The sequence below is a fragment of the Pseudorca crassidens genome, chromosome 15, assembly GCF_039906515.1.
Source record: "Pseudorca crassidens isolate mPseCra1 chromosome 15, mPseCra1.hap1, whole genome shotgun sequence".
NCBI classification, from domain to species: domain Eukaryota; kingdom Metazoa; phylum Chordata; class Mammalia; order Artiodactyla; family Delphinidae; genus Pseudorca; species Pseudorca crassidens.
In genome coordinates, this window is record NC_090310.1 from 60,319,661 (window position 1) to 60,344,222 (window position 24,562).

General features: G+C 45.4%; 1 protein-coding gene across 1 annotated transcript in view; it reads right to left on the reverse strand.

Annotated features, from left to right (window-relative positions):
- Positions 1-22,403, reverse strand: part of TMC2 (transmembrane channel like 2) — a 62,384-nt gene extending 39,981 nt beyond the window's left edge. The window contains 6 exon segments of the mRNA XM_067708497.1: positions 1,770-1,876; positions 2,266-2,347; positions 7,305-7,395; positions 16,945-17,097; positions 20,094-20,412; positions 22,355-22,403. Of these exon segments, the coding sequence (XP_067564598.1) occupies positions 1,770-1,876; positions 2,266-2,347; positions 7,305-7,395; positions 16,945-17,097; positions 20,094-20,412; positions 22,355-22,403 (801 nt within the window).
- Between the last annotated feature and the right edge of the window lie 2,159 nt (positions 22,404-24,562).

The following is a 24,562-nucleotide window of genomic DNA, read 5'->3' on the forward strand; positions in this document are numbered from 1 at the left end:
TAAATGTAATCTGTTCTCATGGAAATAAATCTATTTGGAATCAAAAACTCCCAGGAAGAAAGCAAAGAGTCTGTGAGAGTAAATTTCCCCAATAACTACTGGGGAAAACTGTCTCCTCCTTGGCTATGGAGGGGAGAAGTAAAACTTCTATTTAACTTCTGACAATACTGGGGAGAACCAGATTTGTTTTCAAGAGCATTTGTACACATTTGCCAGAAGGTTTAAAATCTTTATCTCTGGGGAATTCCCTGGTGGTGCAGTGGTTAAGAATCCACCTGCCGGTGCAGGGGACACAGGTTCAATCCCTGATCCGGGAAGATCCTACATGCCGTGGAGCAACTAAGCCCACGTGCCACAACTACTGCCTGCGCTCTACAGCCCATAAGCCACAACTACTGAAGCTCGCGCACCCTAGACCCTGTGCACCACAACTACTGAGCCTGCAGCCTGCAACTACCGAAGCCCGTGCACTCTAGGGCCTGCGTGCTGCAACTACTGAAGCTCGTATGCCTAGAGCCCGTGCTCCACAACAAGAGAAGCCACCGCAATGAGCAGCCCACGCACCGCAATGAAGAGTAGCCCCCGCTCGCTGCAACTAGAGAAAGCCTGCGCCCAGCAACGAGACCCAACACAGCCAAAAATAAATAAAAATTTTAAAAAATGTTCATATGGAATCATTTAACAAAATAAAATAAAATCTTTATCTCTGTATTGGAGAGTGACAATGGTTTAAGAATATATATAGGACAAAGTGGACTGACTCATAATCCTTGATTTCCAGGTGTGCACATAAAGGAGTATAAAGGTTAGTTAATGACATAATTGTAAGTATACTCTTTGGGTAATGTAGAAAAGAATTCAATGGTTTTATCAATAATATAACACTCCTTTGCTACCAAGTACTATTATAATAAACCCTCCACTTCTTCTAACTAATCTGATTTAATTCACATTCCATGGAAGTCTTTTAATTTTGTGAAAAATAGATGTTCAGGAAAGTTTCCCAAAGATGTGACTACAGATAGAGTTGACTCTAATATTCTCATGGAATCATTTGTAATAAAGTAGGAATCAGTAACCTATCATAGAGCCAATTAATAAACCTAAAAGGAAAAAATACTAAATGCATAAATATCATTACCCTGTAGGCTGTAAAGGTAAATCCACTTGTGTACCCAGCACAAGCACCAAATGGTTCAGGCAGGACTGTAGCAATTACTGTGCTAAGCGCTAATGGACCACAGGCACCCCTGGAAAAGGCCCCAGGCCAACACTCTGGAAACCTGGAATCTCATTCACCACAAATTTACTGTGTAAATTTGTACAGGTCATTTGTTCCTTTCTTGTCTCTCAATTACTAAGCTATAGGTAAGGATCTACCTACACCCATAATAAGATTGTATCTGGGAGAACAGTGAGGAGTGCTATTCAAATGCAGGGTTTCTTTGGGGTAATAAATTATGATATAATGCATTCTATCTCTTTTTTTTTCAAGGTGAAAGAGAAAAAAACCTCACTGAGATATTAATTCTCCACTAATTTTAAAGTAAAATGAAAGGTAGAAAAATGTAGGGTCCACCTGTTAATTCAGAAATGGAAATATTTGGTTCCATTCTTTGTACTCGGCTATCTGGGCAAATGATGTGAGCACAGAATTTAAAATGAATGACGGATTCTTTGTAAAACAGAGTATTTGATTTATATAAATGAAGATGGCTGTCATGATAAGCCTCAACACTATCTGAAGTTGTAAGCAGTTCTTTTCTTACCTCTGGGATTATGACTAGACCAAATATTAAGCCAAAAAGGACGAGGTTAACTCCATACATCCATCGGAGAAAGATGAAATATGATGCCACTGAAGAACCAAAGTGACCTGAAGAGAGAAAGATGGTGGATGTAAGTGTTGCAGAAGGACATTAACATAAAGGAGGACTTTATGTGTGTGATGGATTCAATTTTCATGTCAGTCTGTGGAATATACATCCCTTTTCTTTTTCTAGATGAAAAAAAGGGCCTAACCGATGTGAAGAAGCACATCTTAAATTTTGGTCTGACTAGTCCAAAGTTCATCTTTTTTCTTTTTTTTTAATATCTTTATTGGAGTATAATTGCTTTACAATGATGTGTTAGTTTCTGCTTTCATCTTTCTCCTAGTACAACAGAACCTATAACATAATCTAGTCAGTTAGTCAAGAACACAGTCCAAACCCTTGGAAAACCCTTCAGCAAACGAACTAAAAACAGTGACACCAAAATACTCACTTTCAATGTCCTTGATCTTCATTTCCCAGGGAATACATTGAGTCTTGAAATTATCAAAGTCTCTTTTAAACTTGACCCATTTCTGAAATTAAACAGGCAACACCCTTAGTTCATTAACACGCTGCCTTTGGGCCTGGAGGGGAAATTGGAGGTGCATGTAGATGTTGACATGTTGACATGTGGGTGAGGCTGCCATGTTGGAGCTGTTGAGCCTAGGCTGTCAGAGGTGGATGTGCACATCTTCACTTTCCAAAGTCAGGTGTGAGTCAGAGAGAAGCAAGGGCAACACAATACTTTGCATTTGTCTATAGTGCTGATAAAGTTTCAGGTTTGGACACTTTACATATGAACTTAGAAAGTCTGTGTATAATTTATGATTTGGGGAATCAAATTGGCTTAGCAAACTCTGATACAACTTCCTTCATCTTAAACCAAAAATTCAAGAGAAAAAAGAAATTTCATAACTCTCATACCTACATTTGGCAGACAGCCAAGTGCCTTAATCTGATAGGAACTGTTGCTAAACTACAAGGCTGGTGGAAGTGGTAAAGAGATCTCAGCCCGTGGCTTCCCATTCTTCTCCTAGTGAAACAGCAGCCTGTTTTTTTTTTTTTTTTTTCCTAAAAGTAGTTGGGAAGGCATTATGCCCCTTTCCATGGTCTATTCCAGCTCCGACACTTTGTACCAATCAGAAACTTGAATAGCTGTCTGTCTGCCGGCTGCGTGAAAGTTTGTCAACTCTTCAAGGGGCTTCTCTCCAACATCCCCACCCCCTGGAAATAAATCCATTTGGAATGAAAAAAACCCAAAAACACCTCATAGAAAACAGCAGGCAAAGAGGAAGTAGGGAGAAAATCCTCAGATCAGTTTCTATTATTACAAAGGTCTCAAAAGAACTTATTCATGAAGGAAATGAGATTTTCCTTTGTAAATTCGCTAAAGGATAAAAGGGAAATTTTATCTGAAGGAATCAGACGAGCTTCCAAACCTGAAGGCTTTGACTATATCATGATTGGATAATTACTGTATAAGGAAGGAAACCACCTGTCAGAAGAGGGAAATGTTCACAGATGCCAAGGAGAAGAGGGGTTCATAAGCAAAAGACAGGTTGATAATAACGGCAAAGATCTCCCTAAGACAGGAAGGGATGTGGGGAATGGCAGATGGTGGACATGGACACCCCAACCCCATTGCTTCCTCTCCCTTCCCTAGTTCTGATTCTGTGCTCAAAAACCATCTTTGGCTTATTTGGCTTCTTATCTAGGTCTGTCTCTAAGGAAAGCATTTGCGCATCATCTGGGCTGTGAATATTTTGATTTCTATGGCAGTAATTTTTTTCATTGCAAATTAATAGATTGGAATTGGGATTATGGTTTAGTTTCCCATATAACTAACTGTACTATCAAAAATAAAAGGCACTGGGCTTCCCTGGTGGCGCAGTGGGTGAGAGTCCGCCTGCCGATGCAGGGGACACGGGTTCGTGCCCCGGTCTGGGAAGATCCCACATGCCGCGGAGTGGCTGGGCCCATGAGCCATGGCCACTGAGCCTGTGTGTCCAGAGTCTGTGCTCCGCAATGGGAGAGGCCACAACAGTGAGAGGCCCGCATAATGCAAAAAAAAAAAAATTTGTTTTTCATTTCTTGCACCAGTTATTCCTCCTTGTAGATTAGTAATCTGGTATCTGGTTTTATATATCAGTCTCATAAGCTTTATTAATGTGAGTCCTCCCCCGAGAAACAGATCCCCTGTCAGGGTGCTGATAAAATCAGTATAAAATATAGCCTTGCAAGGCAGAGGACCAATGGAGTAATGAATGTTGTCAAGTGAGGCCCCTGGAGACATAGCCTGCCAGTTGATCACTTGGCAACCACCTGACAGCCCCTCAAGGCTGTCGGCATCTTGGCCTGAAAAGATGATGCCTGGGGGCGGGGGACAGAGGCAGAGAGAGGCCTGGGAGAAGCTCTGCATTGAAGCTCTTTCCTTCATTGGTTTAGAGAATCAGAAAACTGAGCTTGGGCGTGGGCGGGAGAAGACCCCCAACTCCCTTCCTCAGAGCTGTGTGATTTGGTAGCTGCCGTCCTCAGACTGGGTTACTAGCTGTGCATGTCATCTTACTAGTCAGCTGTATATAGGAAAACAGATTTCAAACAGTGGTCGAACAAGACACAGGCACATCCTGTCCATGGATGAAATCTGGATCTGAATAACTAAAGACAACCAGTGAAGCCTGAGAATTAGTACGTCAAAACAAGGAAAAAGTGATGCCATTCTTTGAAATTTTTGGAAAGCATTTCCTCCAGGATACATAATTAAATTTTGAGAGATGGCTCAATATTCTTAGTAGGATACAAAAAATATGGCTTCTAGAGTACAGGTTAGCACTTAGAGAGTTAAAAAAGAATACAGGAGGGGAAATTCCTGGCGGTCCAGTGGTTAAGACTCTGCATTTGGTTGGGGAACTAAGATCCTGCAAGCTGCATGGCGTGGCCAGGGGAGAAAAAAAAAAAAAAGGTTACAGGTGAAGTATGGAAGGATTGATTACAAGGTTGCTAAAAGTTCAGTAATAGAATGAAAATAAACATTACACTTTGAGACAGAAGAAAATTGATCCAATGATATTGAGAATAAACCTGAGAAATTTTTGAGAATGCAAAGAGAGAGAAAGCAAAGAATTAAAAACCATGAAGGAAAGTAAATACAAAGAATGGAGAGTTGGCAGCCATCCTTCTGCTAACAAAGAAGCTAGAACTGTTTGAATAGAAACACGATTGAATAGACCATTTATCAGGTATATGTGAAGAACACATTCCTTAATTGGGAAAAAAGTTCTGAGTGTGCAGTTGTTAAGTGGTAAATGGTTTTTAGATAAAATTAATAAACGACCCATAGATAGTTGTCAGGCAACTATAACTGAAAAGGAAGAAAAAAACAAAATTAGGAATAAAAGAGATTAAAACTCAACATATGTAAAATGTAATGACAAAAATTATGGGACTACCTATATGCAACTTTCTGTTAATACATATGAAAATCTTAATGAAATGATCAAATTTGGGGAAGAATATAAAATATCAAAATGGCCCCAAGAAAAAGTTAAAACTTGACTACACCAATTGGAAAAACATTAAAAAATTATCAAGATATTCTATAAAATGCTTCCTGATCCGCACAGTTTTAAGGGTGTCATCTTTCAAATTTCCAAAAAAATGAATGAGCTGTACAAACTGATTTACAGCATAAAAAGGAGGTGATGCTATTCGTTTAATATTATAAAGCAAGTGCAGCCCTAATATTAAAATATGCCAAGATAGTGTACGTGCACGTATGTACACACATAAATTCAAATCAATCTTATGAAAAGTTATGTAAAAATTATAAATAAAATACTTGAAAAATCAGATGTGCCTGATAAAAGTAAGTGTATGAACAGAAGGGAAAGGTATTTAATAAAATCTAACATCTATTTCCAATAAAATGGAAGTCATTAAACTAGAAATAAAAGGATAATTTCTTATTGGGAGAAAGAAAATCTATTTCAAGGCAACAACTCCCATCAACTTAGTGTGAAACAGTAGAGCCATTTTCATTAAAGTAATGGGAAAGCAAAGAGACCCACTATCACCATCATCAATTGAAACTATTCTAGGATTGCTAACCCGCACTTTAGGACAGGAATGATTTAGAAGAACCCAAGAAAAACACCTTTACATACACAATCAGATGAAAATGATTAGAACTAATAAGGGAGCACAACAGGGGAACCAGATTAAAAAATTAATATTCAAGGACTTCCCTGGTGGCACAGTGGTTGAGAGTCCGCCTGCCGATGCAGCGGACACGGGTTCGTGCCCCGGTCCGGGAAGATCCCACATGCCGCGGAGCGGCTGGGCCCGTGAGCCATGGCCGCTGAGCCTGCGCGTCCGGAGCCTGTGCTGTGCAACGGGAGAGGCCGCAGCAGTGAGAGGCCCGCGTAACGCAAAAAAAAAAAAAAAAAATTAATATTCAAATACGTAGCTTTCCTACATACCAGGTATCTCTAGTTATTAAATAAATGGAAAAATGATTCTATTCACAAAAGCAACCAAAACATAAATTTTGTAGAAATAACATATGACATGGAAAAGATCTATATGAAGAAAATGACAAACTTTGCTGAAGGTTGTAAAAATAAGGCTCGAGAAATGTATGGTATTCTTAGATGTAAAGACTAAATATTGTACAGATAAATCTTCCCAAATTAAATCAAGGATTTAAAAAAATTTCCAATCAAAATCTCAATGGGCTATACTGGACCTTGGCAAAGTGATTTTAAAAATGCATGTGGAAAAAAAGAATGCAAAGAAAACAAAACAAAATGCATATGGAAACATAGGCAAGACTGGCCAAAACATTTCTGAGAAAGAAAGGTAAAAGGAGGAAGCCCTATGAGCCATTAGAATTAATCAATAGCTGAAAGGATGAATTCAAATAAAAGCTCCAAAAAAGGCCCTATACAAGAATTAAGTGGATGAAAATGATAGTTTTTCAGATCAGTAGGTAAAGGAAGAATACTTCCATAAGTTCCACATTAAATATCCAATTAGAGATCATTACCCTAGCCTGAATCAGAAGCTCAGTTTACGGCATAACTCAATAAACCAGAGCTGCCCCCAATGCCCCGTCGACACTACTGTTGTCCTTCTGTATGACCCTGATTACACCATGGCCCTCTGGGTCTCCACCAAATCAAAGTCTTGATTTGGGGGTTTGGAAAATAAGATCCCAGTGGATTCAACATCATTAATTCTGTGAGTTTAGTTCTTCACTGGAGAGGAAACAAGTCTCAAGTATACTGAAGCCCTCACAGATAAGTAGAGAGAAATGGACAGGATACGGTTGGTTTCCATTCTTGGATAAATTGGAATGGTTGACTGGACCTCACGCTCAGGATTCTGGGGGAGGTGGACACAAATGGTGAAGCTGGGCAGGCACTGTGATGGTCACCCAGATTCAGGAGTTGAGCAAGTCCCCCCACAGGTTTGCGCCTCTGCACCACACACCTTAGCCATCAGCATCCTATAGGCGTAGAGTCGCTTGCCTTTCCCCTTTCCCAAGGCTCCTTCATACTTCTCCACAAATTCTTGGGCCTCCCTGGTTAGCGGGGGGGAAAAAGGCAGAAATTCAATTAACGCCCAAGCAAAAGAAATCTGAACTATGAGGGTGTATATGTGCCTGAAAGCCTTAAGTGTTTTATATCCCTAGTTAGAATGTAAGTTCCACGAAGGCAGGGCATTTTGTCTGTTTTGTCCACTGAAGTTTCCCAAATGCCAAGAATAGTGATTGGAACATGGTAGGCACCAGTAGGCAGAATTTTGGCTCTCATGACCTTTGCCCCTTGGTGAATGGCACAAAGGATTCTGCAGATGTAATTAAGATTACTGACTTGAAACCAGGGAGATTACCTTGGATGTCTGGAAGGGCCCAATATAATCATGTGAGCCCTTAGAAAAAGAAGAGGAAGGCAGAAGAGTCAGAGAGAGATGCAGCAAAAGGGGAAATCAGAGAAATTAGAAGCAAGAGAATTCTCCACCCTCTGTTGCTGGGGCCCCTCTGGAGGATGCCACACTGGAAAGCAAGAGAAGAAAATGAATTTCTATCAAAAGTCAGGGAACCTGGAAGAGGACCTCAAGTCCCAGGTGGGAGGGAACCACAGCCCCACTGATACCTTGATTTTAACCTGGTGAAACCCTGAGCAGAGAATCCAGCCACACCAAGTTGGACTTCTGACCAACAGAATTGTGAGCTAATAAATGAGTATTGTCTTAAACTATTAAGCTTGTAGTAATTTGTTAGAGCAGCAATAAAAAAACCAGTACAGCATTCAGTAGGTATTTGTGGAGTGAATGAACGCTGGATGAGTGAGTGAACATCCAAGGAAGACGGCACGGGAAACACATGGATGGGTTTGTCTGTTAAATATTCTGGGTGGTGTGCTGGAGCTGGTGAGGGCTGGCTTCTGAGAACCAATTGTTAAATATTCTGGAACTTGGCCAACAAATTATTAAACTGTTGGTAGCTTGAAATCGGCCATGGTGGGAGTATTTAGACTATGGGATTCAGCAAGTGCTCCAAATCAGGGTTCCCCCATCCATCCCCCCACAGAAACAGTTTATCAGGAAACACTGGATAAACCCACACAAGTAGATGAAGAATGAAGTCCATCTCAGGGTGGGTGGAAGAAGACATTGGGTCCTGTGTGTCTGACTGCTGTTGTTACAGCGCCCCCTGCTGGCAACACAACCTAAACCACCTCCAAAGTGCAAACGCAGGTAGTAGACACCTGTTAAAGTTACATTCTAACCTGGGGTTAACTCCAAGGTTGGTTTTATTAGGATGTCTCAATGATGTCCTAATGTTAATGAGGCCAACTGTCTAGCTTCTGAGTCCAGGGTCAAAAGCTGGATTGTATGGGATTAAGACTCCTTTATGGGGTCAGCCCCTGTTTTCTCCCTAGGCAGCGCTCATTCTGGCAGTGAGTTATCTGTGACTACCAATGACTCCAAGACACCAAAGAATGTTTTCATGAAATTCATATTTTTGTCCTCTTCCTATATCTTATGAGTGGGTAGAGACTCCTAAGCATTTGAGGTTTGTGAATTTAAATGTGATAACTAGTAAGATTTGAAGACTTCTGATAAAAATTCTCAAAAGTAAAGGCCAACTCTTATGCCTGCGCCATTGAGCCTGGCACCAAATGCTTCTCTTCTCAATGTCCAGACTGTGTCCAGATGCCCAGAGGGCCCTCAGGAGAACAGAGGGCCCTGCCCAGCGCTGGGTGCAAATTCTGAGGACCATTCACTGCAAAGAGAACAGCTGGTCTAACAGTTTTGATGGACACAGCAAGCTTTTTTGGATCCACTGAAAGTACATAAATAATCACAACTAACATTTTTACGGCAAACCCCTTTAAACATGTCATACGTGATCAGTGTTCTTCTTACTAGAGATAGTAGTTGGTTTATGGAAATACTGGCTCTTGCACTGCACTTCCCAACTGTTGCAAATCTTACTTCTTCCCCTCCCCTCCAACAGTTTTGCACATCTTACTTTTTTTTGTTTTGGCTGCGCCACACGGCTTGCAGGACCTTAGTTCCCCAACCAGGGATTGAACCCGCACCCTCGGCAGTGAAAGTGTGGAGGCCTAACCACTGGACCGCCAGGGAATTAATTCCCTGAAAATCTTACTTCTTCTTTTTTATTCCCCTAACAGTTCTGCAAATCTTACTTCTGTAGGGTGCTTCTGTCCCCTCCTTGTCCCCTCCTTTCAAATGGGGAACTTTCTGCAAGCTCATCTCTCCTCTTCCTCAAACCAGATGGTGTGTGGTAAATGAAGTAAAAAGGCAAAAGAAGAGAGATCCTTTGCTTTGTGGAAACTTCTAGGGGCCTGGATCTCAAGGTCACTTTTGGCAGGTGATTAGCAACCCCTCAGGTCCCTCCAACACTCAGGAGAGGAGGAAGCCATTGAGGCAAGGCTCTCCTGGGCAGCCATCCACAGCAGAAGACAGCACTTCAGCAGTCCCTCACATTGCCCTAGAAAGACCCTCCTTGTCGATAAAAGGGCCCAAATAACAGTTTGGAAGACACAGTCAGGGTGGCCAGCAATTACTGCTGGGAGAGAAGGGGTGTATTGTGTGGCTTTAGTGCCAGAGAGAGCCAGGCAGGATTCTGTGCCTCTCAGGGTGGCAGTTCTCATCTAGAAATGGGGACAATGTTATGAGACTTAAACGAGTGGATGCATGTCATGTAAGCACAGCAATTTCATTTATCAGGCAGTCACCCCTCTCCTTCTGGGGAAACAGCAGCTCCTGGAGTGGGCAGCTGATAGGATTCTTTCCTAGCCCAGGGGGCTGCTGTGAGGAGACTTCTGTTCCCCAGGGGTCTGGACAAGGGGCACAGCAATGCCGCCTTCCACAATGAGAATACTCTGAAGTTGATCCAAAGCATCTCACAGAGACTACATATTTCCAAAAACTACCCCCTGGTGAAGGAGTTCAGATTCAAAATCACACTTAATTTTGAGATGCAGAGGTATAAATAGACACAGGGCAGCCCGCATTTGATGGCATCCTTACAGAGCTTTGCCGTCCCGTGCAGAACGTTGGGAGAATGTATCAGCCAGCCTGAAATCCAGAAGACAACCAGACAAAGGTAGGGAATACAGGTGGCCAAAGGGAGGTGGCTAGAGGTTGGAGGTGGTCAAGAGGTTGAAGGTGATCTGGGCTATGTTGGTTTGGTGTCTCCCTTTGTCCCTAAGCAGTTTTTATTTTTCAGTTATGGAGACAAAGATCAAACAGAGGCTGAGCTCACTCTAAGTGGAAATTCAGATGAGTCAGGTGATGGCATCTGTTCTAGAGGTGTCACTGAATCAATTTAAGGGCAGTTGAGTTTAACCAAGCATGCCTGGCTTCCCATATGTGGTGGTTTTAAACTATGTCAGCAAATTATTTGACATTCCTCCCTTTAAAATGTAGAACTGGGGAGTTCCCTGGCTGTTCAGTGGTTAGGACTCTGCGTGTTCACTGCTGAGGGCCTGGGTTCAATACCTGGTGGGGGAACTAAGATCTCACAAGCCAAGCGGCGCAGCCAAAAAAAAAAGGAATTGAATTCTCCTCCACTTGAATGCAGGGCAGACTTAGTGATGTGCTTCCAATGAATAGAAGGTGGTAGAAGTGACAGTTTATGACTTCTGAGACTAGGACGTAAAAGGTATTGTGACTTCCCCCTTGAAATCCCCCTCTTCAGTGGGAAGCCGGCTGCCATGTTATGAGGACAGTGAAGCAGCCTGTGGAGAGGCCTGTATGGAGAGAAACTGAGGCCCCTACTAACAAACAGAACCAACTTGCCATCCATTTGTGTGAGTAACCTTGGAAGTGGATTCACCAGCCCCAGTCATCTGAAGCCTGAAGCCCTGACCAACACCTTGACTCAACCTTATGAGAGACTCCAAGTCATAACTGACCAGCTAAGCTGCTCCTGAATTACTGACCAACAGGAGATAATAAATGTTTATTATTGTTTTAAACTACTAAGTTTTGGGGTAATTTATTACGTAGCACTGGAAAATTAATACTCTGTAGAATCCAAACCACTGATCTCTTTGGTGCATATACATTTAGGATTGTCCTGTTTGCTTGGTGGATTGACCCTTTTATCATTATGTAGTGTCCCTCTATGTCCTTGGTAATTTTCTTTATTCTGAAATTGACTTTGTCTGGTATTTACATAGTTTCTCCTGCTATCTTTTTTTTTTTTTTGCGTTACGTGGGCTTCTCACTGTTGTGGCCTCTCCCGTCGCGGAGCACAGGCTCCAGGCGCGCAGACTCAGCGGCCATGGCTCACGGGCCCAGCCGCTTGCGGCATGTGGGATCTTCCCGGACCAGGGCACGAACCCGTGTCCCCTGAATTGGCAGGCGGACTCTCAACCACTACGCCACCAGGGGAGCCCTAGGTGGTGTTTTAATTTTTACTTCAACTGTCAAACATAATTTTAAAAATCAAGAGGAGAAGGAAAATCCATGGTATTTTCCAAGATTTTTGCTCTCACCATGTTCTTCCTTCCTGATGTTCCAAGATTCCTTCTTTTACCATTTCCTTTATGTTTAGAGAACTTCCTTTAGTTATACTTTATGGTAGGTCTGCTGGTGACATGTTCTTTTAGTTTTCCTTCATCTCAGAATGTCTTGATTTCTCCTTTATTCTTTGTTTTGTTTTGTTTTTGTTTTGCGGTACGCGGGCCTCTCACTGTTGTGGCCTCTCCATTGCGGAGCACAGGCTCCGGACGCGCAGGCTCAGCGGCCATGGCTCACAGTCCCAGCTGCTCTGCAGCATGTGGGATCTTCCCGGACTGGGGCACGAACCCGTGTCCCCTGCATCGGCAGGCAGACTCTCAACCACTGCGCCACCAGGGAAGCCCCGACAATTCTTTTCATTTAGCACTTGAAGAATCTTTATGTCACCTCCTCTGTCCTCTATAGTTTCTGATGAGAAATTTGCTGTCATTCTAATTGTTTGTCCTTTATAGTAATGCATTGTTTCTCTCTGACTCTTATAAGTGTTCAGAAGTTTGACCATGATGTGTATTGGCATGGATTACTCTGGATTTATCTTGTTGGGGTTTTGTTTAGCTTCTTGAATCTGTAAGTTTTGCCAAATTTGAGAAATTTTCAGTCATTATATCTTTGAAGACTTTTTCAGTTCCACCCTCTTTCTCTTCTTTTGAGACTCTATTTTCTTCTTTCATCATCTAGGGATTTGGAGGAGACACTAATGTTAGATCATTTATAATAATCCTACATGTCCCTGAGGCTCTGTTCACTTTTTTCCCCAGACCATTTTCTCTCTATTGTTCAGGTTGATTTGTCTTGTTCTACCTTCACTTTCACTGATTCTCTACTCAGTTCTCTCCATTCTGCTGTTGAGCCCATTCATTGAGTTTTAAAAAACTTTAGTTACTATATTTTCCACTTCTAAAATTTCCACTTGTTCTTCTTTATATCCTCTATTCATTTTCTGAGACTTTCTATTTCTTCATTTGTTTCATGTGTTCATAATTGCTCACTGAAACATTTTTATGATGGTTTCTTTAAAATCTTTGTCAGATAATTCTAACATATATGTCCTCTTGATGTTAGCATCTGTTGATTACCTTTTATCACTCAAGTTTGAGATCTTCCTCGTTCTTGGTATGATGACTGAGTTTTCAACTGAAGCCTGGAATTTGAGATACTATGTTATGAGACTCTGGATCTTATTTAAATCTTGTGTTTTAGCAGGCCTCCTCTGACACGGCTCCAGTAGGTGAAGGGGGATGCTGCCTGCTTACTTCTAGGTGGAAGTCCAGATTATTCACTTGGCCTCCTTTTATACCTGGGGCTGGGCTGGAGCTCCTTGTTACTGCTGAGCAGGGATGGGAGTTCAGGCTCCCACAAGCCTTCCACTCATATCCTCCTGGCTTGAAGAGATGCCTTGTTACTTCCAGGTGGTGGTGAAATTTCAGACTCCCCATGTAGTCTCCACTGACACCCCAGGGAGAGAGAGGGCTCATTACACTGCCCAGTGGGGATGAGAGTCCCTGCTCCTCACTTGGCCTTCTCTGACATTTGATGGGGGTGTTAGGGGCACCATGTTACAGCCTGGCAAGGGAGGAAATGTAGGCTTCTCCACTTGGCTTTTGCTGCCAGGGCTGGGGCTACAGCTGCTCATTTGTTTATGATGTTTGGCTGGAGTAGGTTTGTTATTGTTTACAAGTCTTCTGTCTTGCCAGGCTGTCCCTTTTCTGGTCCTTTGGCTGGAGACAGCAGACTTTTCTTGAGGTGTTTTGTGTGTGACTGTCAGTGTTTGGGGGCAGCCAGCTTCTCCAATATCCAGTCTGGATATACAGGCAAAAAGGAAAATTGGAACTCAATGCTCTGTCATTCATTTGACCCTGAGGTCCTTAGCCAGTCTGCCTTTCTTCTCTCCACCTTTCTGAGTCTCTTATGTTTGCTTTACACATAATATCCATGGTTTCAGTTGTACTTAGTGGGAAGACTATGGAGAAGTATATCTACTCCATCTTCCTAGAAGTGGAATTCTTCAGATCTCACTTTGGGTAATTTTCTAACACATTAGGTTTCTGACAAAGCTGAGTGACATACCTGATTAATTCTATGATTAAAGCAAACATCCCTGACTCATGAGCACTAGAAACTCTTTTGCCAACATCACAGCCTGCCTCATGTCATTATTAATGATGTGCGTTAATAATGTCTTCTCTGATTCATCTTTGTTCCCCATCTTCATCTCTCAGGGTTCAGCACAGTGTCTGGAACAAGATGTTCAAGCTTTAATAGCAATAATTACTATCTATTAATTGCATATTATATGCTGGGTACTTAAATATTTTTTATTTGTCAGAACAACTCTGCAGGTAGATATTATTATTCCTACTTTACAAAAGCCAGCTGTGAGGCTCAGAGAGGTTAAGGGAAGGAATCCAGCCTGAGGGGATTGAATAGCCAGTCAAACCACACAGATATGGTAGAGGTGTGAAGGCAGGCTTGCCCCAATTCACTGCTGTTGCTCTTTATGCCTTGCCATCCTTCTTTGATTGTCTACAACAACTATGCCAGCTGCCTGAGTGGGCCAGAGACTGGGGTCCCCACACCATTGCTTCTAAAAAAAGATGTAGTCTGGACATGTTATCTGCAGATCTGCAATTGAAGACTTTACTGCCAGAAGAGGAAATCATACAGGAGGCAAAGGGGTGTATTCTAGAATGTCTAGTAATCCTAGAGAAGCAGTTATAATTTAAGAGTGCAAGTTCTGGAGGCAGAATTCCTGAGTTCAAATTCTGGCCAGACCACTAAACTCACTGTTTAGCCTTGGACAAATTACTAGATTGCTCTGTGTCTCAGTTTGCTCATCAGTAAAATGGGGGCAATAATAATGGTACTTACATCAAAGGGTGATTATGAAGATTAAATGAATTGTTACACACCCAGCGCTCAGAACAGTGCCTGGCACATAGGGAGCACCCAGCAAATGTTGGCAATATATATTAAAAAAAGAATATTAAAAGATTAATAAAAAACAGCTCTGCAAACAAGAGCATCCAGTCAAGTGAGGGCCTTAGGGGTCAGAGAGGCCGTAACTAACTCAGCCTGAATGCAGGGAGGGGCAATGGGGACTTCCCTGCAGAGGGGACACCTGGCCTGAGTCTCAGAGTGTGGGAACTAGCCAGGTGGGAGGGCAGAGGCACCAATGGAGCTGAGACCCAGAGGCTGGAGAGCCTGAGCCTGGGATAAGGAGTCTTGCAAGAGGGAGAAGGAGGGGAGACCTGCTCCAGTGGGAGAGACAAGTCTTTTTAGCTTCTAGGGCCTTAGCCACTTCCCACCCCCACCAAGAGCAGGAACTCTGCCCCCAGGCCTGGAGGAGATGCAGACTTCTCCTCAGGGCAGCTGAATGGCCCTCAGGGATTTTCATGGTCCCTGAGACTTCCAGCCAGCTGGAGAGCTCATTTCCACAAGCATCAACATTGCTCTTTTTCCACTGTTAATAAAAGATGTGTTCCGGTGACACCTGAGTTGGAGTGAGGTTCTGTTAGACTGACAGATGGAAGGAGGAAGAACTCGGCTCTGGGGGAGCAGGGAGAAGAGACTCAGAAAAAGGGAGGTGGGAAGGCAGACAGCCTGCTGCATGAAGCTGTAGCTACTGCCCAAACTGTCGCCACCATTCACCTGTGATGACTTAAATTTAAATAAATTAAAATAAAACAGAAATTCAGTTTCTCAATTGCACTGACTACTTTTCAAGCGCTCACTAGTTTCATGTGACTGAAGGCTACTCTATTAGCGCAGATTTAGAACATTTCCATCATCCCAGAAAGTTCTGTTGGTCAGCACTGGCCTGGAGGCACCGCAGGGAGGCATTTCTTCCTGCAGCTGAGTTGTAGACAACGTAATAATTTGCAAAACAGTGGAGTAAGCTCTGTTTACCAGGCTCCTTCCTAGTCAGGGTTTGCACAGCCAGCATCTTTGCTGTGCCTCCGAGACACAGTGAGGCTGAACGTCAAAATATGTCTGCTAGGGCTTCCCTGGTGGTGCAGTGGTTGAGAGTCCGCCTGCCGATGCAGGGGACACGGGTTCGTGCCCCAGTCTGGGAAGATCCCACATGCCGCGGAGCGGCTGGGCCCGTGAGCCATGGCCGCTGAGCCTGCGCGTCCGGAGCCTGTGCTCCACAACGGGAGAGGCCACAACAGTGAGAGGCCTGCGTACAGCAAAAAAAAAAAAAAAAAAAAAAAATGTCTGCCAACCTGTTCTATGTGATAAGGGGCGAGGCATTTGACTTGAGCAATGAGGAAAATCAGGTGTGAGAGGAACCAGGGAAAATGGCTTCTTACACAGAGGGAAGGAGGGAGTCATTCCAGTCTTGTGGCAGAAAGACCGAGGTGGGACTTGGGGGAAGATGGTAACACTGAATGGGATTTTTTCAGGAAAAACGTCCTGCCCTTCTCTCAAAACTTCAGCAGAGAGTCAAGAGCCATAAAATGCATGGTGGGCTGGCTCGTCATATGGAAACCAGGGAAATAGCCGAGTTGCAAATAGGAGTCAGGGGCGTGGGCACCAGGCCACGCAATATTCATGGAACCTCACTGCAAGCTTGGCCCTGTGTTAGGCATTTGGACACAAGTGTAGCTAAGACAGCCCCTCCGCCTGCTCTCCACACTGTAAGGGTGAGTGTGTGACAAGGGGAGAGATTCTAGTGCTTAGGGAACACAAAAGAGGTCTGAACTTGTTGAGATGGGGGTCATGGAAAGTCCCCCTCACCCCCAAGGAAGGCGTGTCTTTTTGGTTGTGAGGGAGACGCGGAAGCCACCAGATGGGGCGCGGGACAGAGAGGTGACCTGAAAATGGAGGGGGGTGCGTAGCCGGAGGGCCACGATCCTCCTTGGCTTCCGCCAGGCCCCGCTCGGTGCTGGCCAACAGCAGGGCCCGATGGCCAGTTGCGTGCTGGGGATGACGTGACCAAAGCAGGGTGGGAGGGTGAACCCCCCTTCTTGTTGAGCCCCCTTGGAGTGGAGAGGAGGAAGGGACTCCTGCGCCCATCAGAGGAGCTGAGCCTTCTGGACGGGGAGGGCCCTGGTCGACCACCACTGCTCACCTGAGCCCCGCCAGCTTCCTCGCCATGGGCCAGGGCTTGGTCCGCATGGTGGCGATGAGCTTCTTCTTGTCTTCCACCTGCTCCAGAATCCGGGCCAGTTCCTCCTCAGACAGAGACTCCCCACCAGAGGTGCTGGAGGCCAAGGAGGATGACCTGGAGCAGAGGCGGGGTGGAGCAGAGGGGAGTGAGGAGGAGGCCGGGGTCCTCAGGGGCACTGTGGGATGTGAGGGGCCCACCCAAGATGCCCCCAGCTCCCGCCCACACAGGCCTGCCCCGCTCAGAGCCCTCCGCGACTCCCCCCACCTGGCAGAGGAGGCCACTTCTCCTCCTGGAGCCCAGGGCCCCTCGTGGTCTGCCTCCTCAAGCTCCATGCCCCTGAGTCCCCCCCACGCTGCACACCCTCGCTCGTGCAGGGCCGCCCAGTGGGAATATAATGTGAACCATGTATCGTAACGTTAAGTTTTCTAGTAGCTATATTAATATGATAAACGGACATGGACATATTAATTTTAATAATACATTTCATTTAACCCAGTATATGAAAAATTTATAATTTATAATTACAGTAATGTAATCGGTGTAAAAATTATTAATGAGACATTCTACATTCTTTTTGTACTGTCTTCAAAACCCAGGGTTCATCTTGTACTCAACACGGATGTCAATTCAGGCACAAAATTTTCATTGAACATATTTAATCTGTACTTGGATTTCATAAAATTTAGTTGAAAAAGTAGATTTACATATCCAAATTTTTAGACATACTTAAAAGTTTCCTTGTAAATGAATAAAGTAACATAATATCATTTTCCTTTGGTGTTCACATCTGCACTGACAAAATTAGTTTGTCTTTTTTTTTTTTTTTCCAGAAGAAATGCTTTGGCTTCAAAGTTAAATCAACTTCAAAACTACATCTGGGGCTTCCCTGGTGGCGCAGTGGTTGAGAGTCCGCCTGCCGATGCAGGGGACACGGGTTCGTGCCCCGGTCCGGGAAGATCCCACGTGCCGCGGAGCGGCTGGGCCCGTGAGCCATGGCCGCTGAGCCTGTGCTCCGCAACGGGAGAGGCCACAACAGTGAGAGGCCCGCGTACCGCAAAAAAAACACAAAAAACAAAACTACATCTGTTTGTCCAAGTTCAGTAAATTTTTTAACTCAGTGGTATTAACATCAGATTAAAATTAAATTGAATTAAAAATGCAGTTCCTCAGTCACACCAGCCACATTTCAAATGCCTAGCATGTGGCTAGTGGCTATTGTATGGGACAGCACAACTGCAGAGACCTTCCAGCTGGAGGGTGTGATGACCCTCACCAGCTCACAGACAAGACTGTGTGCTCATCTGCCACAAAATCCAAGTTCTTGTCTGTGCTACTCACAGCCTCCTTCACTCATAAAAACACTGACTCTCAGCTGAGATGGCAGCAGCTGACAGGGGGTGAGGGAGGGGCTGGAGAAGTGTTCTGCCTGTGCAGCCTTTTTAGCACGTTTGATAAATGGAAATATCAGGATGTGGGCTTGGGTTACCACGGGTTTTCGAGACCAGTTTGCCTCTGTGAGTTTATCTTCTGATCAACTCCTAAGGAGCAAGGAGAGGTCACAGGAATAAGGTGGAGAAGCGGGGGGACCCTAGCTCTTAAATGCTGGAAAGCCTAGAGCACAGGGACATTTTGCCTTATCTCACCCCCCCGCCCCCCAGGATATCTGCCTTTGAGTCTTTGCATAAGTTGTTCCCTCAGTTTGGGTGGTGGTAGGGGGGTGGGACATTCAGTCATTGCTTGTTCAAATTCCACCCGGGCTTTAAAGTCTTAACGAAATATTTACCTTCCTCGTGGAGGAACCGCAGCCTCCCAGCAACATGCTCTTTATCAAATCCTTTCTTGCATACATATTGCCTTCTGCTTTTTGTTGTGATAGCTGATGCCCATGTCCTACCTCCCCTGCTAGACTGTCAGTTTCTGAGCAACAGGACTGGATATTTTTCATCTCTATGCCCTGCCATGACACTCAGCTGAAAATGGCACAAATGGGTCCTTGTCTGCATCCCTTACTTTGCATCTGCCACCCAGACAGGATGGGACCGCCTCCTTCTAAAGTTCCGGACACTCTGGGGCCCATCAATGATGCATTCAAGTTCTCTCTAAGTTGCTAAGGACACCATGCACCCTTTACCCTGTTAGCTCAGGTCTACGGACAACCAGACAGTAGACAAAAGCCCTAACTGAGCCAGGGATGGCTGGCAGGGGTGACAGAAGAAATCAGTGGCCCTTGCTGTGGGCCTTAATTTCCTCTGTAAAGTTGGAGATGTACAGTGGAACACCTGAGTGAGGGTGTGGGCAAGGAAGGTTTATTAGAAACCATTGGAAGGAGCATCAGCTCTTTGCCATAGTCCTGGTATCTCTGTTTCCAAAGCCTCCCAGCCCATTATCAATCAAAACATCAAAACATCCTGAGAAGTGATGCAAAGTAAAGTGGAAGAGGGAGGCAAAGAGAGGGAGATGTCCCATCAAAATTGGTAGCAAAAAATGAAACTAAAATCCCAACTTGCTGATTCCATAAACTGGCTCTATCCACTAACCCCCGTATGCAGATGCTAATGGAACAAAGGAAACACAGCAAGTAAACCAAACCCCCAAATCCTAGAATTTCAGAGCTGGTAGAACTTTTGAAGTTCTTCTAGATCAAAGCCACATTTCACAGAAGAGGACACAGGTCACCTTAGGAAATGGTGTGCTTAAGCCCTGGAATGACTCCTAAATCCTATTTTGTTAATTTCTCTCAGCTCCTCATCAAGAGCTGTGGTGAGTCACCAGCTGAAATTGAGAATTGGGATCTTTTCTCACCCTGCTGCCATATCACCTCCCCACTCAGAGCTCCACTTGCACCTGTGCTCCAGGAGGGCTTTGAGTCGAGAGTGCGCAGTGGCCCCTCAACCTGGGATGGCTGTGACCCTCATCCCAGTTCCACCCCCAACCGCGAAGAGCTTGGCAGGGGCAAAGGCAGGGACTAAGTAAAGAGAGCAGGGGCCGCCCGTTTATGGGAGAGAATGAGGGGGGAAGACAACACCTGGCCCTTATCAAGGGAGGAAGCAGGGCTGGAAGGAGAGGGAGAGCGCGGACTGAAGCGCGCCTGAAGCCCGGTCACAACACACCTGTGTTTCTTCAGCTGCTTCCACATCTCCTCCTTCCTCGGCACCTCCTTTTCCTTCTTTGGAGGTGCTCGGTGCTCCCTGAGGGAAGCTCTCCCGTCCCTCTTCCTCCTTCCTCCGCAGGTCTTCTCTGCCGAGCCTCGCTCCGGTTCCCCCAGCTGCTCTCTGCGTCCCCTGCGCTCTGCCTGCTTCCTCCGGGGAGACCCCGACCCCGGGCTGCCCCCGGCCCGCTCCTTCTGTCCAGGCGGGGCTCGGCGCCTGCCTGGCGCGTTCTCGGCTTTGTGAGTCCGCTTCCTCGAGGGTCTCCTCCTGGACCTGTCACCTGCAGGGGCAGGGAATGAACAGTTCTGGCCTCGCAGGCCTCGACCCCAGGAAAGTGTCCCCAGCTGTGAGAAATCAGATGTACAAGATGCTTCCTGGACCTTATTGGTTCCAAAAGCCACCTCTTTCAGACAGAGCCTCTGGTCTCGGCTGAGAGCTAATGTCTCCCTCCTCTGACCGGCTGGCACTCCCACACTCTCACCTAAACCTCAGCTAGAGACCCAGACACATGCCTTCCTCTGCTTGGGGGTGCAGTCCCTTGGGTCAGAGCTCAGTCCTCTCCTGATGCCCAGGGCCAAGGCCAAGCGTAAGCCTCTGTTTGGTAAGGCTGGAAGACTGAGACGCAGAGGGCCTGCTGGCTCCGTTCTCCAAGGGCTGTCCCCTCATGTGCCCCACCTGGCATGAGGGAAGGGACGGGGGGTGGTGGTGGTGGTGAGAGCAGCGGAGTCGGTTCCGATCCTGTGTCTCAGCGCTGCTCCCACGTTGTTGCTGTTATTTTAAACCATGACTTTATAGCACTGGCAAATGGCCTGGCTGAGCAGAATCTACTCTCAAGTGTGAACTTTCCCCAACAGCTTGCCCAACACCTAGTGTAAGCACAGCTATCCCAGCTGGGCAGTTACACATTAAATGCAGGAAAAATTGTAAAGAGGTTCTGGTATTAATAAGCAACCTCTCCACCACTTACTAGCAGGGTGTCTTTGAGCCAGTCACTTAACCTCTCTGAGTCTCAGCTCATCTCTAACATGGGAATGTTACTACTCCATCAGCTTGTTAATGAACATGACACAATGACTGACTTCTGAGAACGGACGTCATTACCCTGATATTCTTATCCGGAAATAAGATCTTTTTTTTTTTGCGTATGCGGGCCTCTCACTGCTGTGGGGTCTCCCGTTGTGGAGCACAGGCTCCGGACGCGCAGGCTCAGCGGCCATGGCTCACGGGCCCAGCCGCTCCACAGCATGTGGGATCTTCCCGGACCGGGGCACGAACCCGTGTCCCCTGCATCGGCAGGCGGACTCTCAACCACTGAGCCATCAGGGAAGCCCGGTCAAGATCTTTTTACTTGTATAAAGAACACAGGTTTGGAGCTAGGCCAGTCTGCCCGAAAATATCAGTTCTATCATTTACTTATCTCTGTGACCACAGATAAATTACTTAACTTTTCTGCACCTCAGGTTCCTCACCTGTAAAACGGCTCTAGTAGCCACTACATAGTTAGGTTAGGTTAAAACAGGAATAGTTAGGTTAATTTAAAACAGGAATAAAGGGTCTGACTCATGAGAGGTACTCAACAAAGGTCCTCCTCCTTCCCTCCCACCTCCAGCCTGCCTTGCCATCTTTGTGCTCTAAGTGGGCATCACCTGGAACCTGATCTGTCTGCAGAGCACAGGTTCTCACTTTTCACAGTGGCTCCCCATCCAGGCTTTTCTGCCACCACTAGGCAGATTTTCCCAACAGAGCTGTGAGAGCCCCAACTTTGGGCAGGGCAGGGCAGAGTAGAGTTTCATCACCCAACATCCCCACCAACAGTCCCATCAGTGATGGAGTCCAGGACAAGGAGTCCCAGGTTGTCAAATTCTTGCCTCTGTCCACCCCTTTTCCAGCCTCTCAAGGTTGTGCATGCAATGTAGCAGCCACAGAGAGTTTTCCTCGCTGCTCCCTGACCCTTGAGCTTTACATTCTGAGAAGCAAGCCACCCCGTGAAACAGCAACCAAAGCTGGTCGCTGGTGGATTTGGGTAGAGTAAGCTGGGGATTCAGAGTCTGGATATGTGGGCCTGAAACCTTGTTCTGCTGGTTATTACCCCGGTAACACTGGGCAGGTTTCTTGTTCTCTCTGAGTCAGTTTTCTCGTGGGTGTGCTGTGGGTGGTCTACCCAGATCTCCATTGTCTGGCCGTGGCATTGTCCCTTAGCTGCTATGCATGTTGGCTCTTACCATTCACAGCTTCTCCCTTCCCAAGGGACCCGTGGTTGATGGAAACCATCTTGGGAAATGTCTGGGAGTTTACACCCCTCCCCTCTCCTCAAGTCAGCTGACAGCCAATTGCTAACTGATATGGGGTATAAAAAGTCCAGTCCTCTGGCCTCCAGGCAGAGCAAGTCTGTGGTTCATTCACTCTCCAGAGCTCCCTGTGGGATCAGGCAGAGGCTAGACCCCAGCTGAACACACAGCTTTGCTCAGCTCCTTCCCTTGATCTGTCCTGATTCCCTTACTCCTTGTCTCCTGAGAGCTGCCCTCAATAAATCACATGCACAAGAATCCCCATCTCAGGCTCTGCTTCCAGGGGACCTGATTTATCTATAGGCATCTATCTCAAAGTGTGGTAGGTAAATCCAACTGAGATAATATCTATACAAGTGTGATGTAAGGGGAGCATGCTGGGTTTAGCAAACAGAATTTGCTCTGTGGTTCAAAGATAAACTATCCAGAGTTCTCCTCTTGGATCTCAAACTAGGATACTGGTAGAATCCAAGAAGCACAGTGGTGGGCTTCACCCAGACCTGAGGAAGATATTCTGGAGGAAGAAACTTCTAAGCTAAGACCTAGAGTGAAAATAGAGTGTGTGTGTGCAGCGAGTGGGTATAGGGCAGGGTTAGGTAGTGAGTGGGTAGGAAGGATGCCAGAAAAGTTTTACGCAGAGGTGACATGGTCAGTTTTGTGCTTTTATAAAGGCCTCATTCAGTATTCAAACCCCAATGGAGGGAGTTTCTTGATAAAGATACTTCAAGAAACTGTAATCATAAAGGATACTGGAAAAAGAATTGTTCTGCCTTGGCTAAGAAGATTGAGAAAATAGGTAAAAAATGAAATGATTGGACTTCTGGGTTTCACTCCAATGTGTAAAGAGCTCCATCCTACTAACAAGAAAAAAGCTGAACAAACTGAAAAACAATTCTTTTTAGATCCATCAGAAAATTGAGTTTGTAGGGCAAGCTACTGTCCGCAAACTGGAGAGGCAGAGAATCATAGCTTACCTTGAGCAGAAGCCCTCCATGGGAGCCAGTGCTTATAGTGCTTAAAGGGAGAGTATTCAGGACTTACTTTAATTAGGTATGGTAAGATACTCAGACATGGAAATGACTGTCATGGAGGAAGAGGTTTTTGGACTTACAGATCCCAAGCAACACCGTGTCACATAGGGCCACATGAGGAAGCACAATGTTCAGTCAGTAGCAAGGCAGAGAGGAAAAATGTGGGCATGAGCCTTTATTATGGTTTCTAAGGAAAGGAAGGGGTGAGGCAGGGTAAGCAGGTTTAGGATTGGCTAATTTGAATAATTTCAGTGGGCCCTGGAGCATAGGGGCATTCCCTAGTTGTTCTGATACCAGGCCCTGGGGTGAATAGGGCAGGTGGATAGAGGCCCAGAGTATGAGCTTGATAAAGATTGAGGTTATAAACTTGGGTTGGTTGGTTTGCATACGAAAGGAAAGCTTGCAGATGAGTTGTTTGCTATCTCTAAGAATTAGCTAAAACTGGGAGGGCTGTCCTTCCAGGGTCAACAAAGCCTCAAGGTGCCAAAGGATCAGAATATAGAAGATAAAAAGCATGGCTATTACTGGTAGGAATACAAACTGTAATTGATGAAATGCTGGAGGCTTATTGTGTGCTAGCTTGAGAGTTAAAAACTATGGGGCTCAGTCTTTGGAGGAGGGGGCACACTTTCGTGAATTTTACCTCCTGGGAGCACTAGCAGGTTCTCACTGTGAAGACTGGAGGAAAATCCATGGTGCTTCCAGCAGGGGGAGGGGAAAGTACTCATTTTAAAATATGAAAAGTAACCCAGATTGTCCTGTTCTCTTTAACAAAGGCCTGCTGTGAGATAATAGATATATCTATTGGTCTGTGTCCCCAGTTCCAGGCACAGAGGTCCTAAAATCTTTGTAAAATCCTAAGAGCACTAGGAACATCTATTCTTCTAATGAGGTGATTCTGATGGGCTCCTGAATGGCTGGATGGGGACTGGTCACCAGAAAGACCAACCCATGATTAGAAGCTTGCAATTGTCAGCCCTGCCCCACCCCCAACCTCAAGATGGGGGAGAGGGGCTAGAAATGAAGTTAAGAATTGATGACGCCTATGTGAGGAAGTCTCTATAAAATCCCAATAACAGTGGGTTGGGAGAGCTTCTTGTTGGGTAAACAC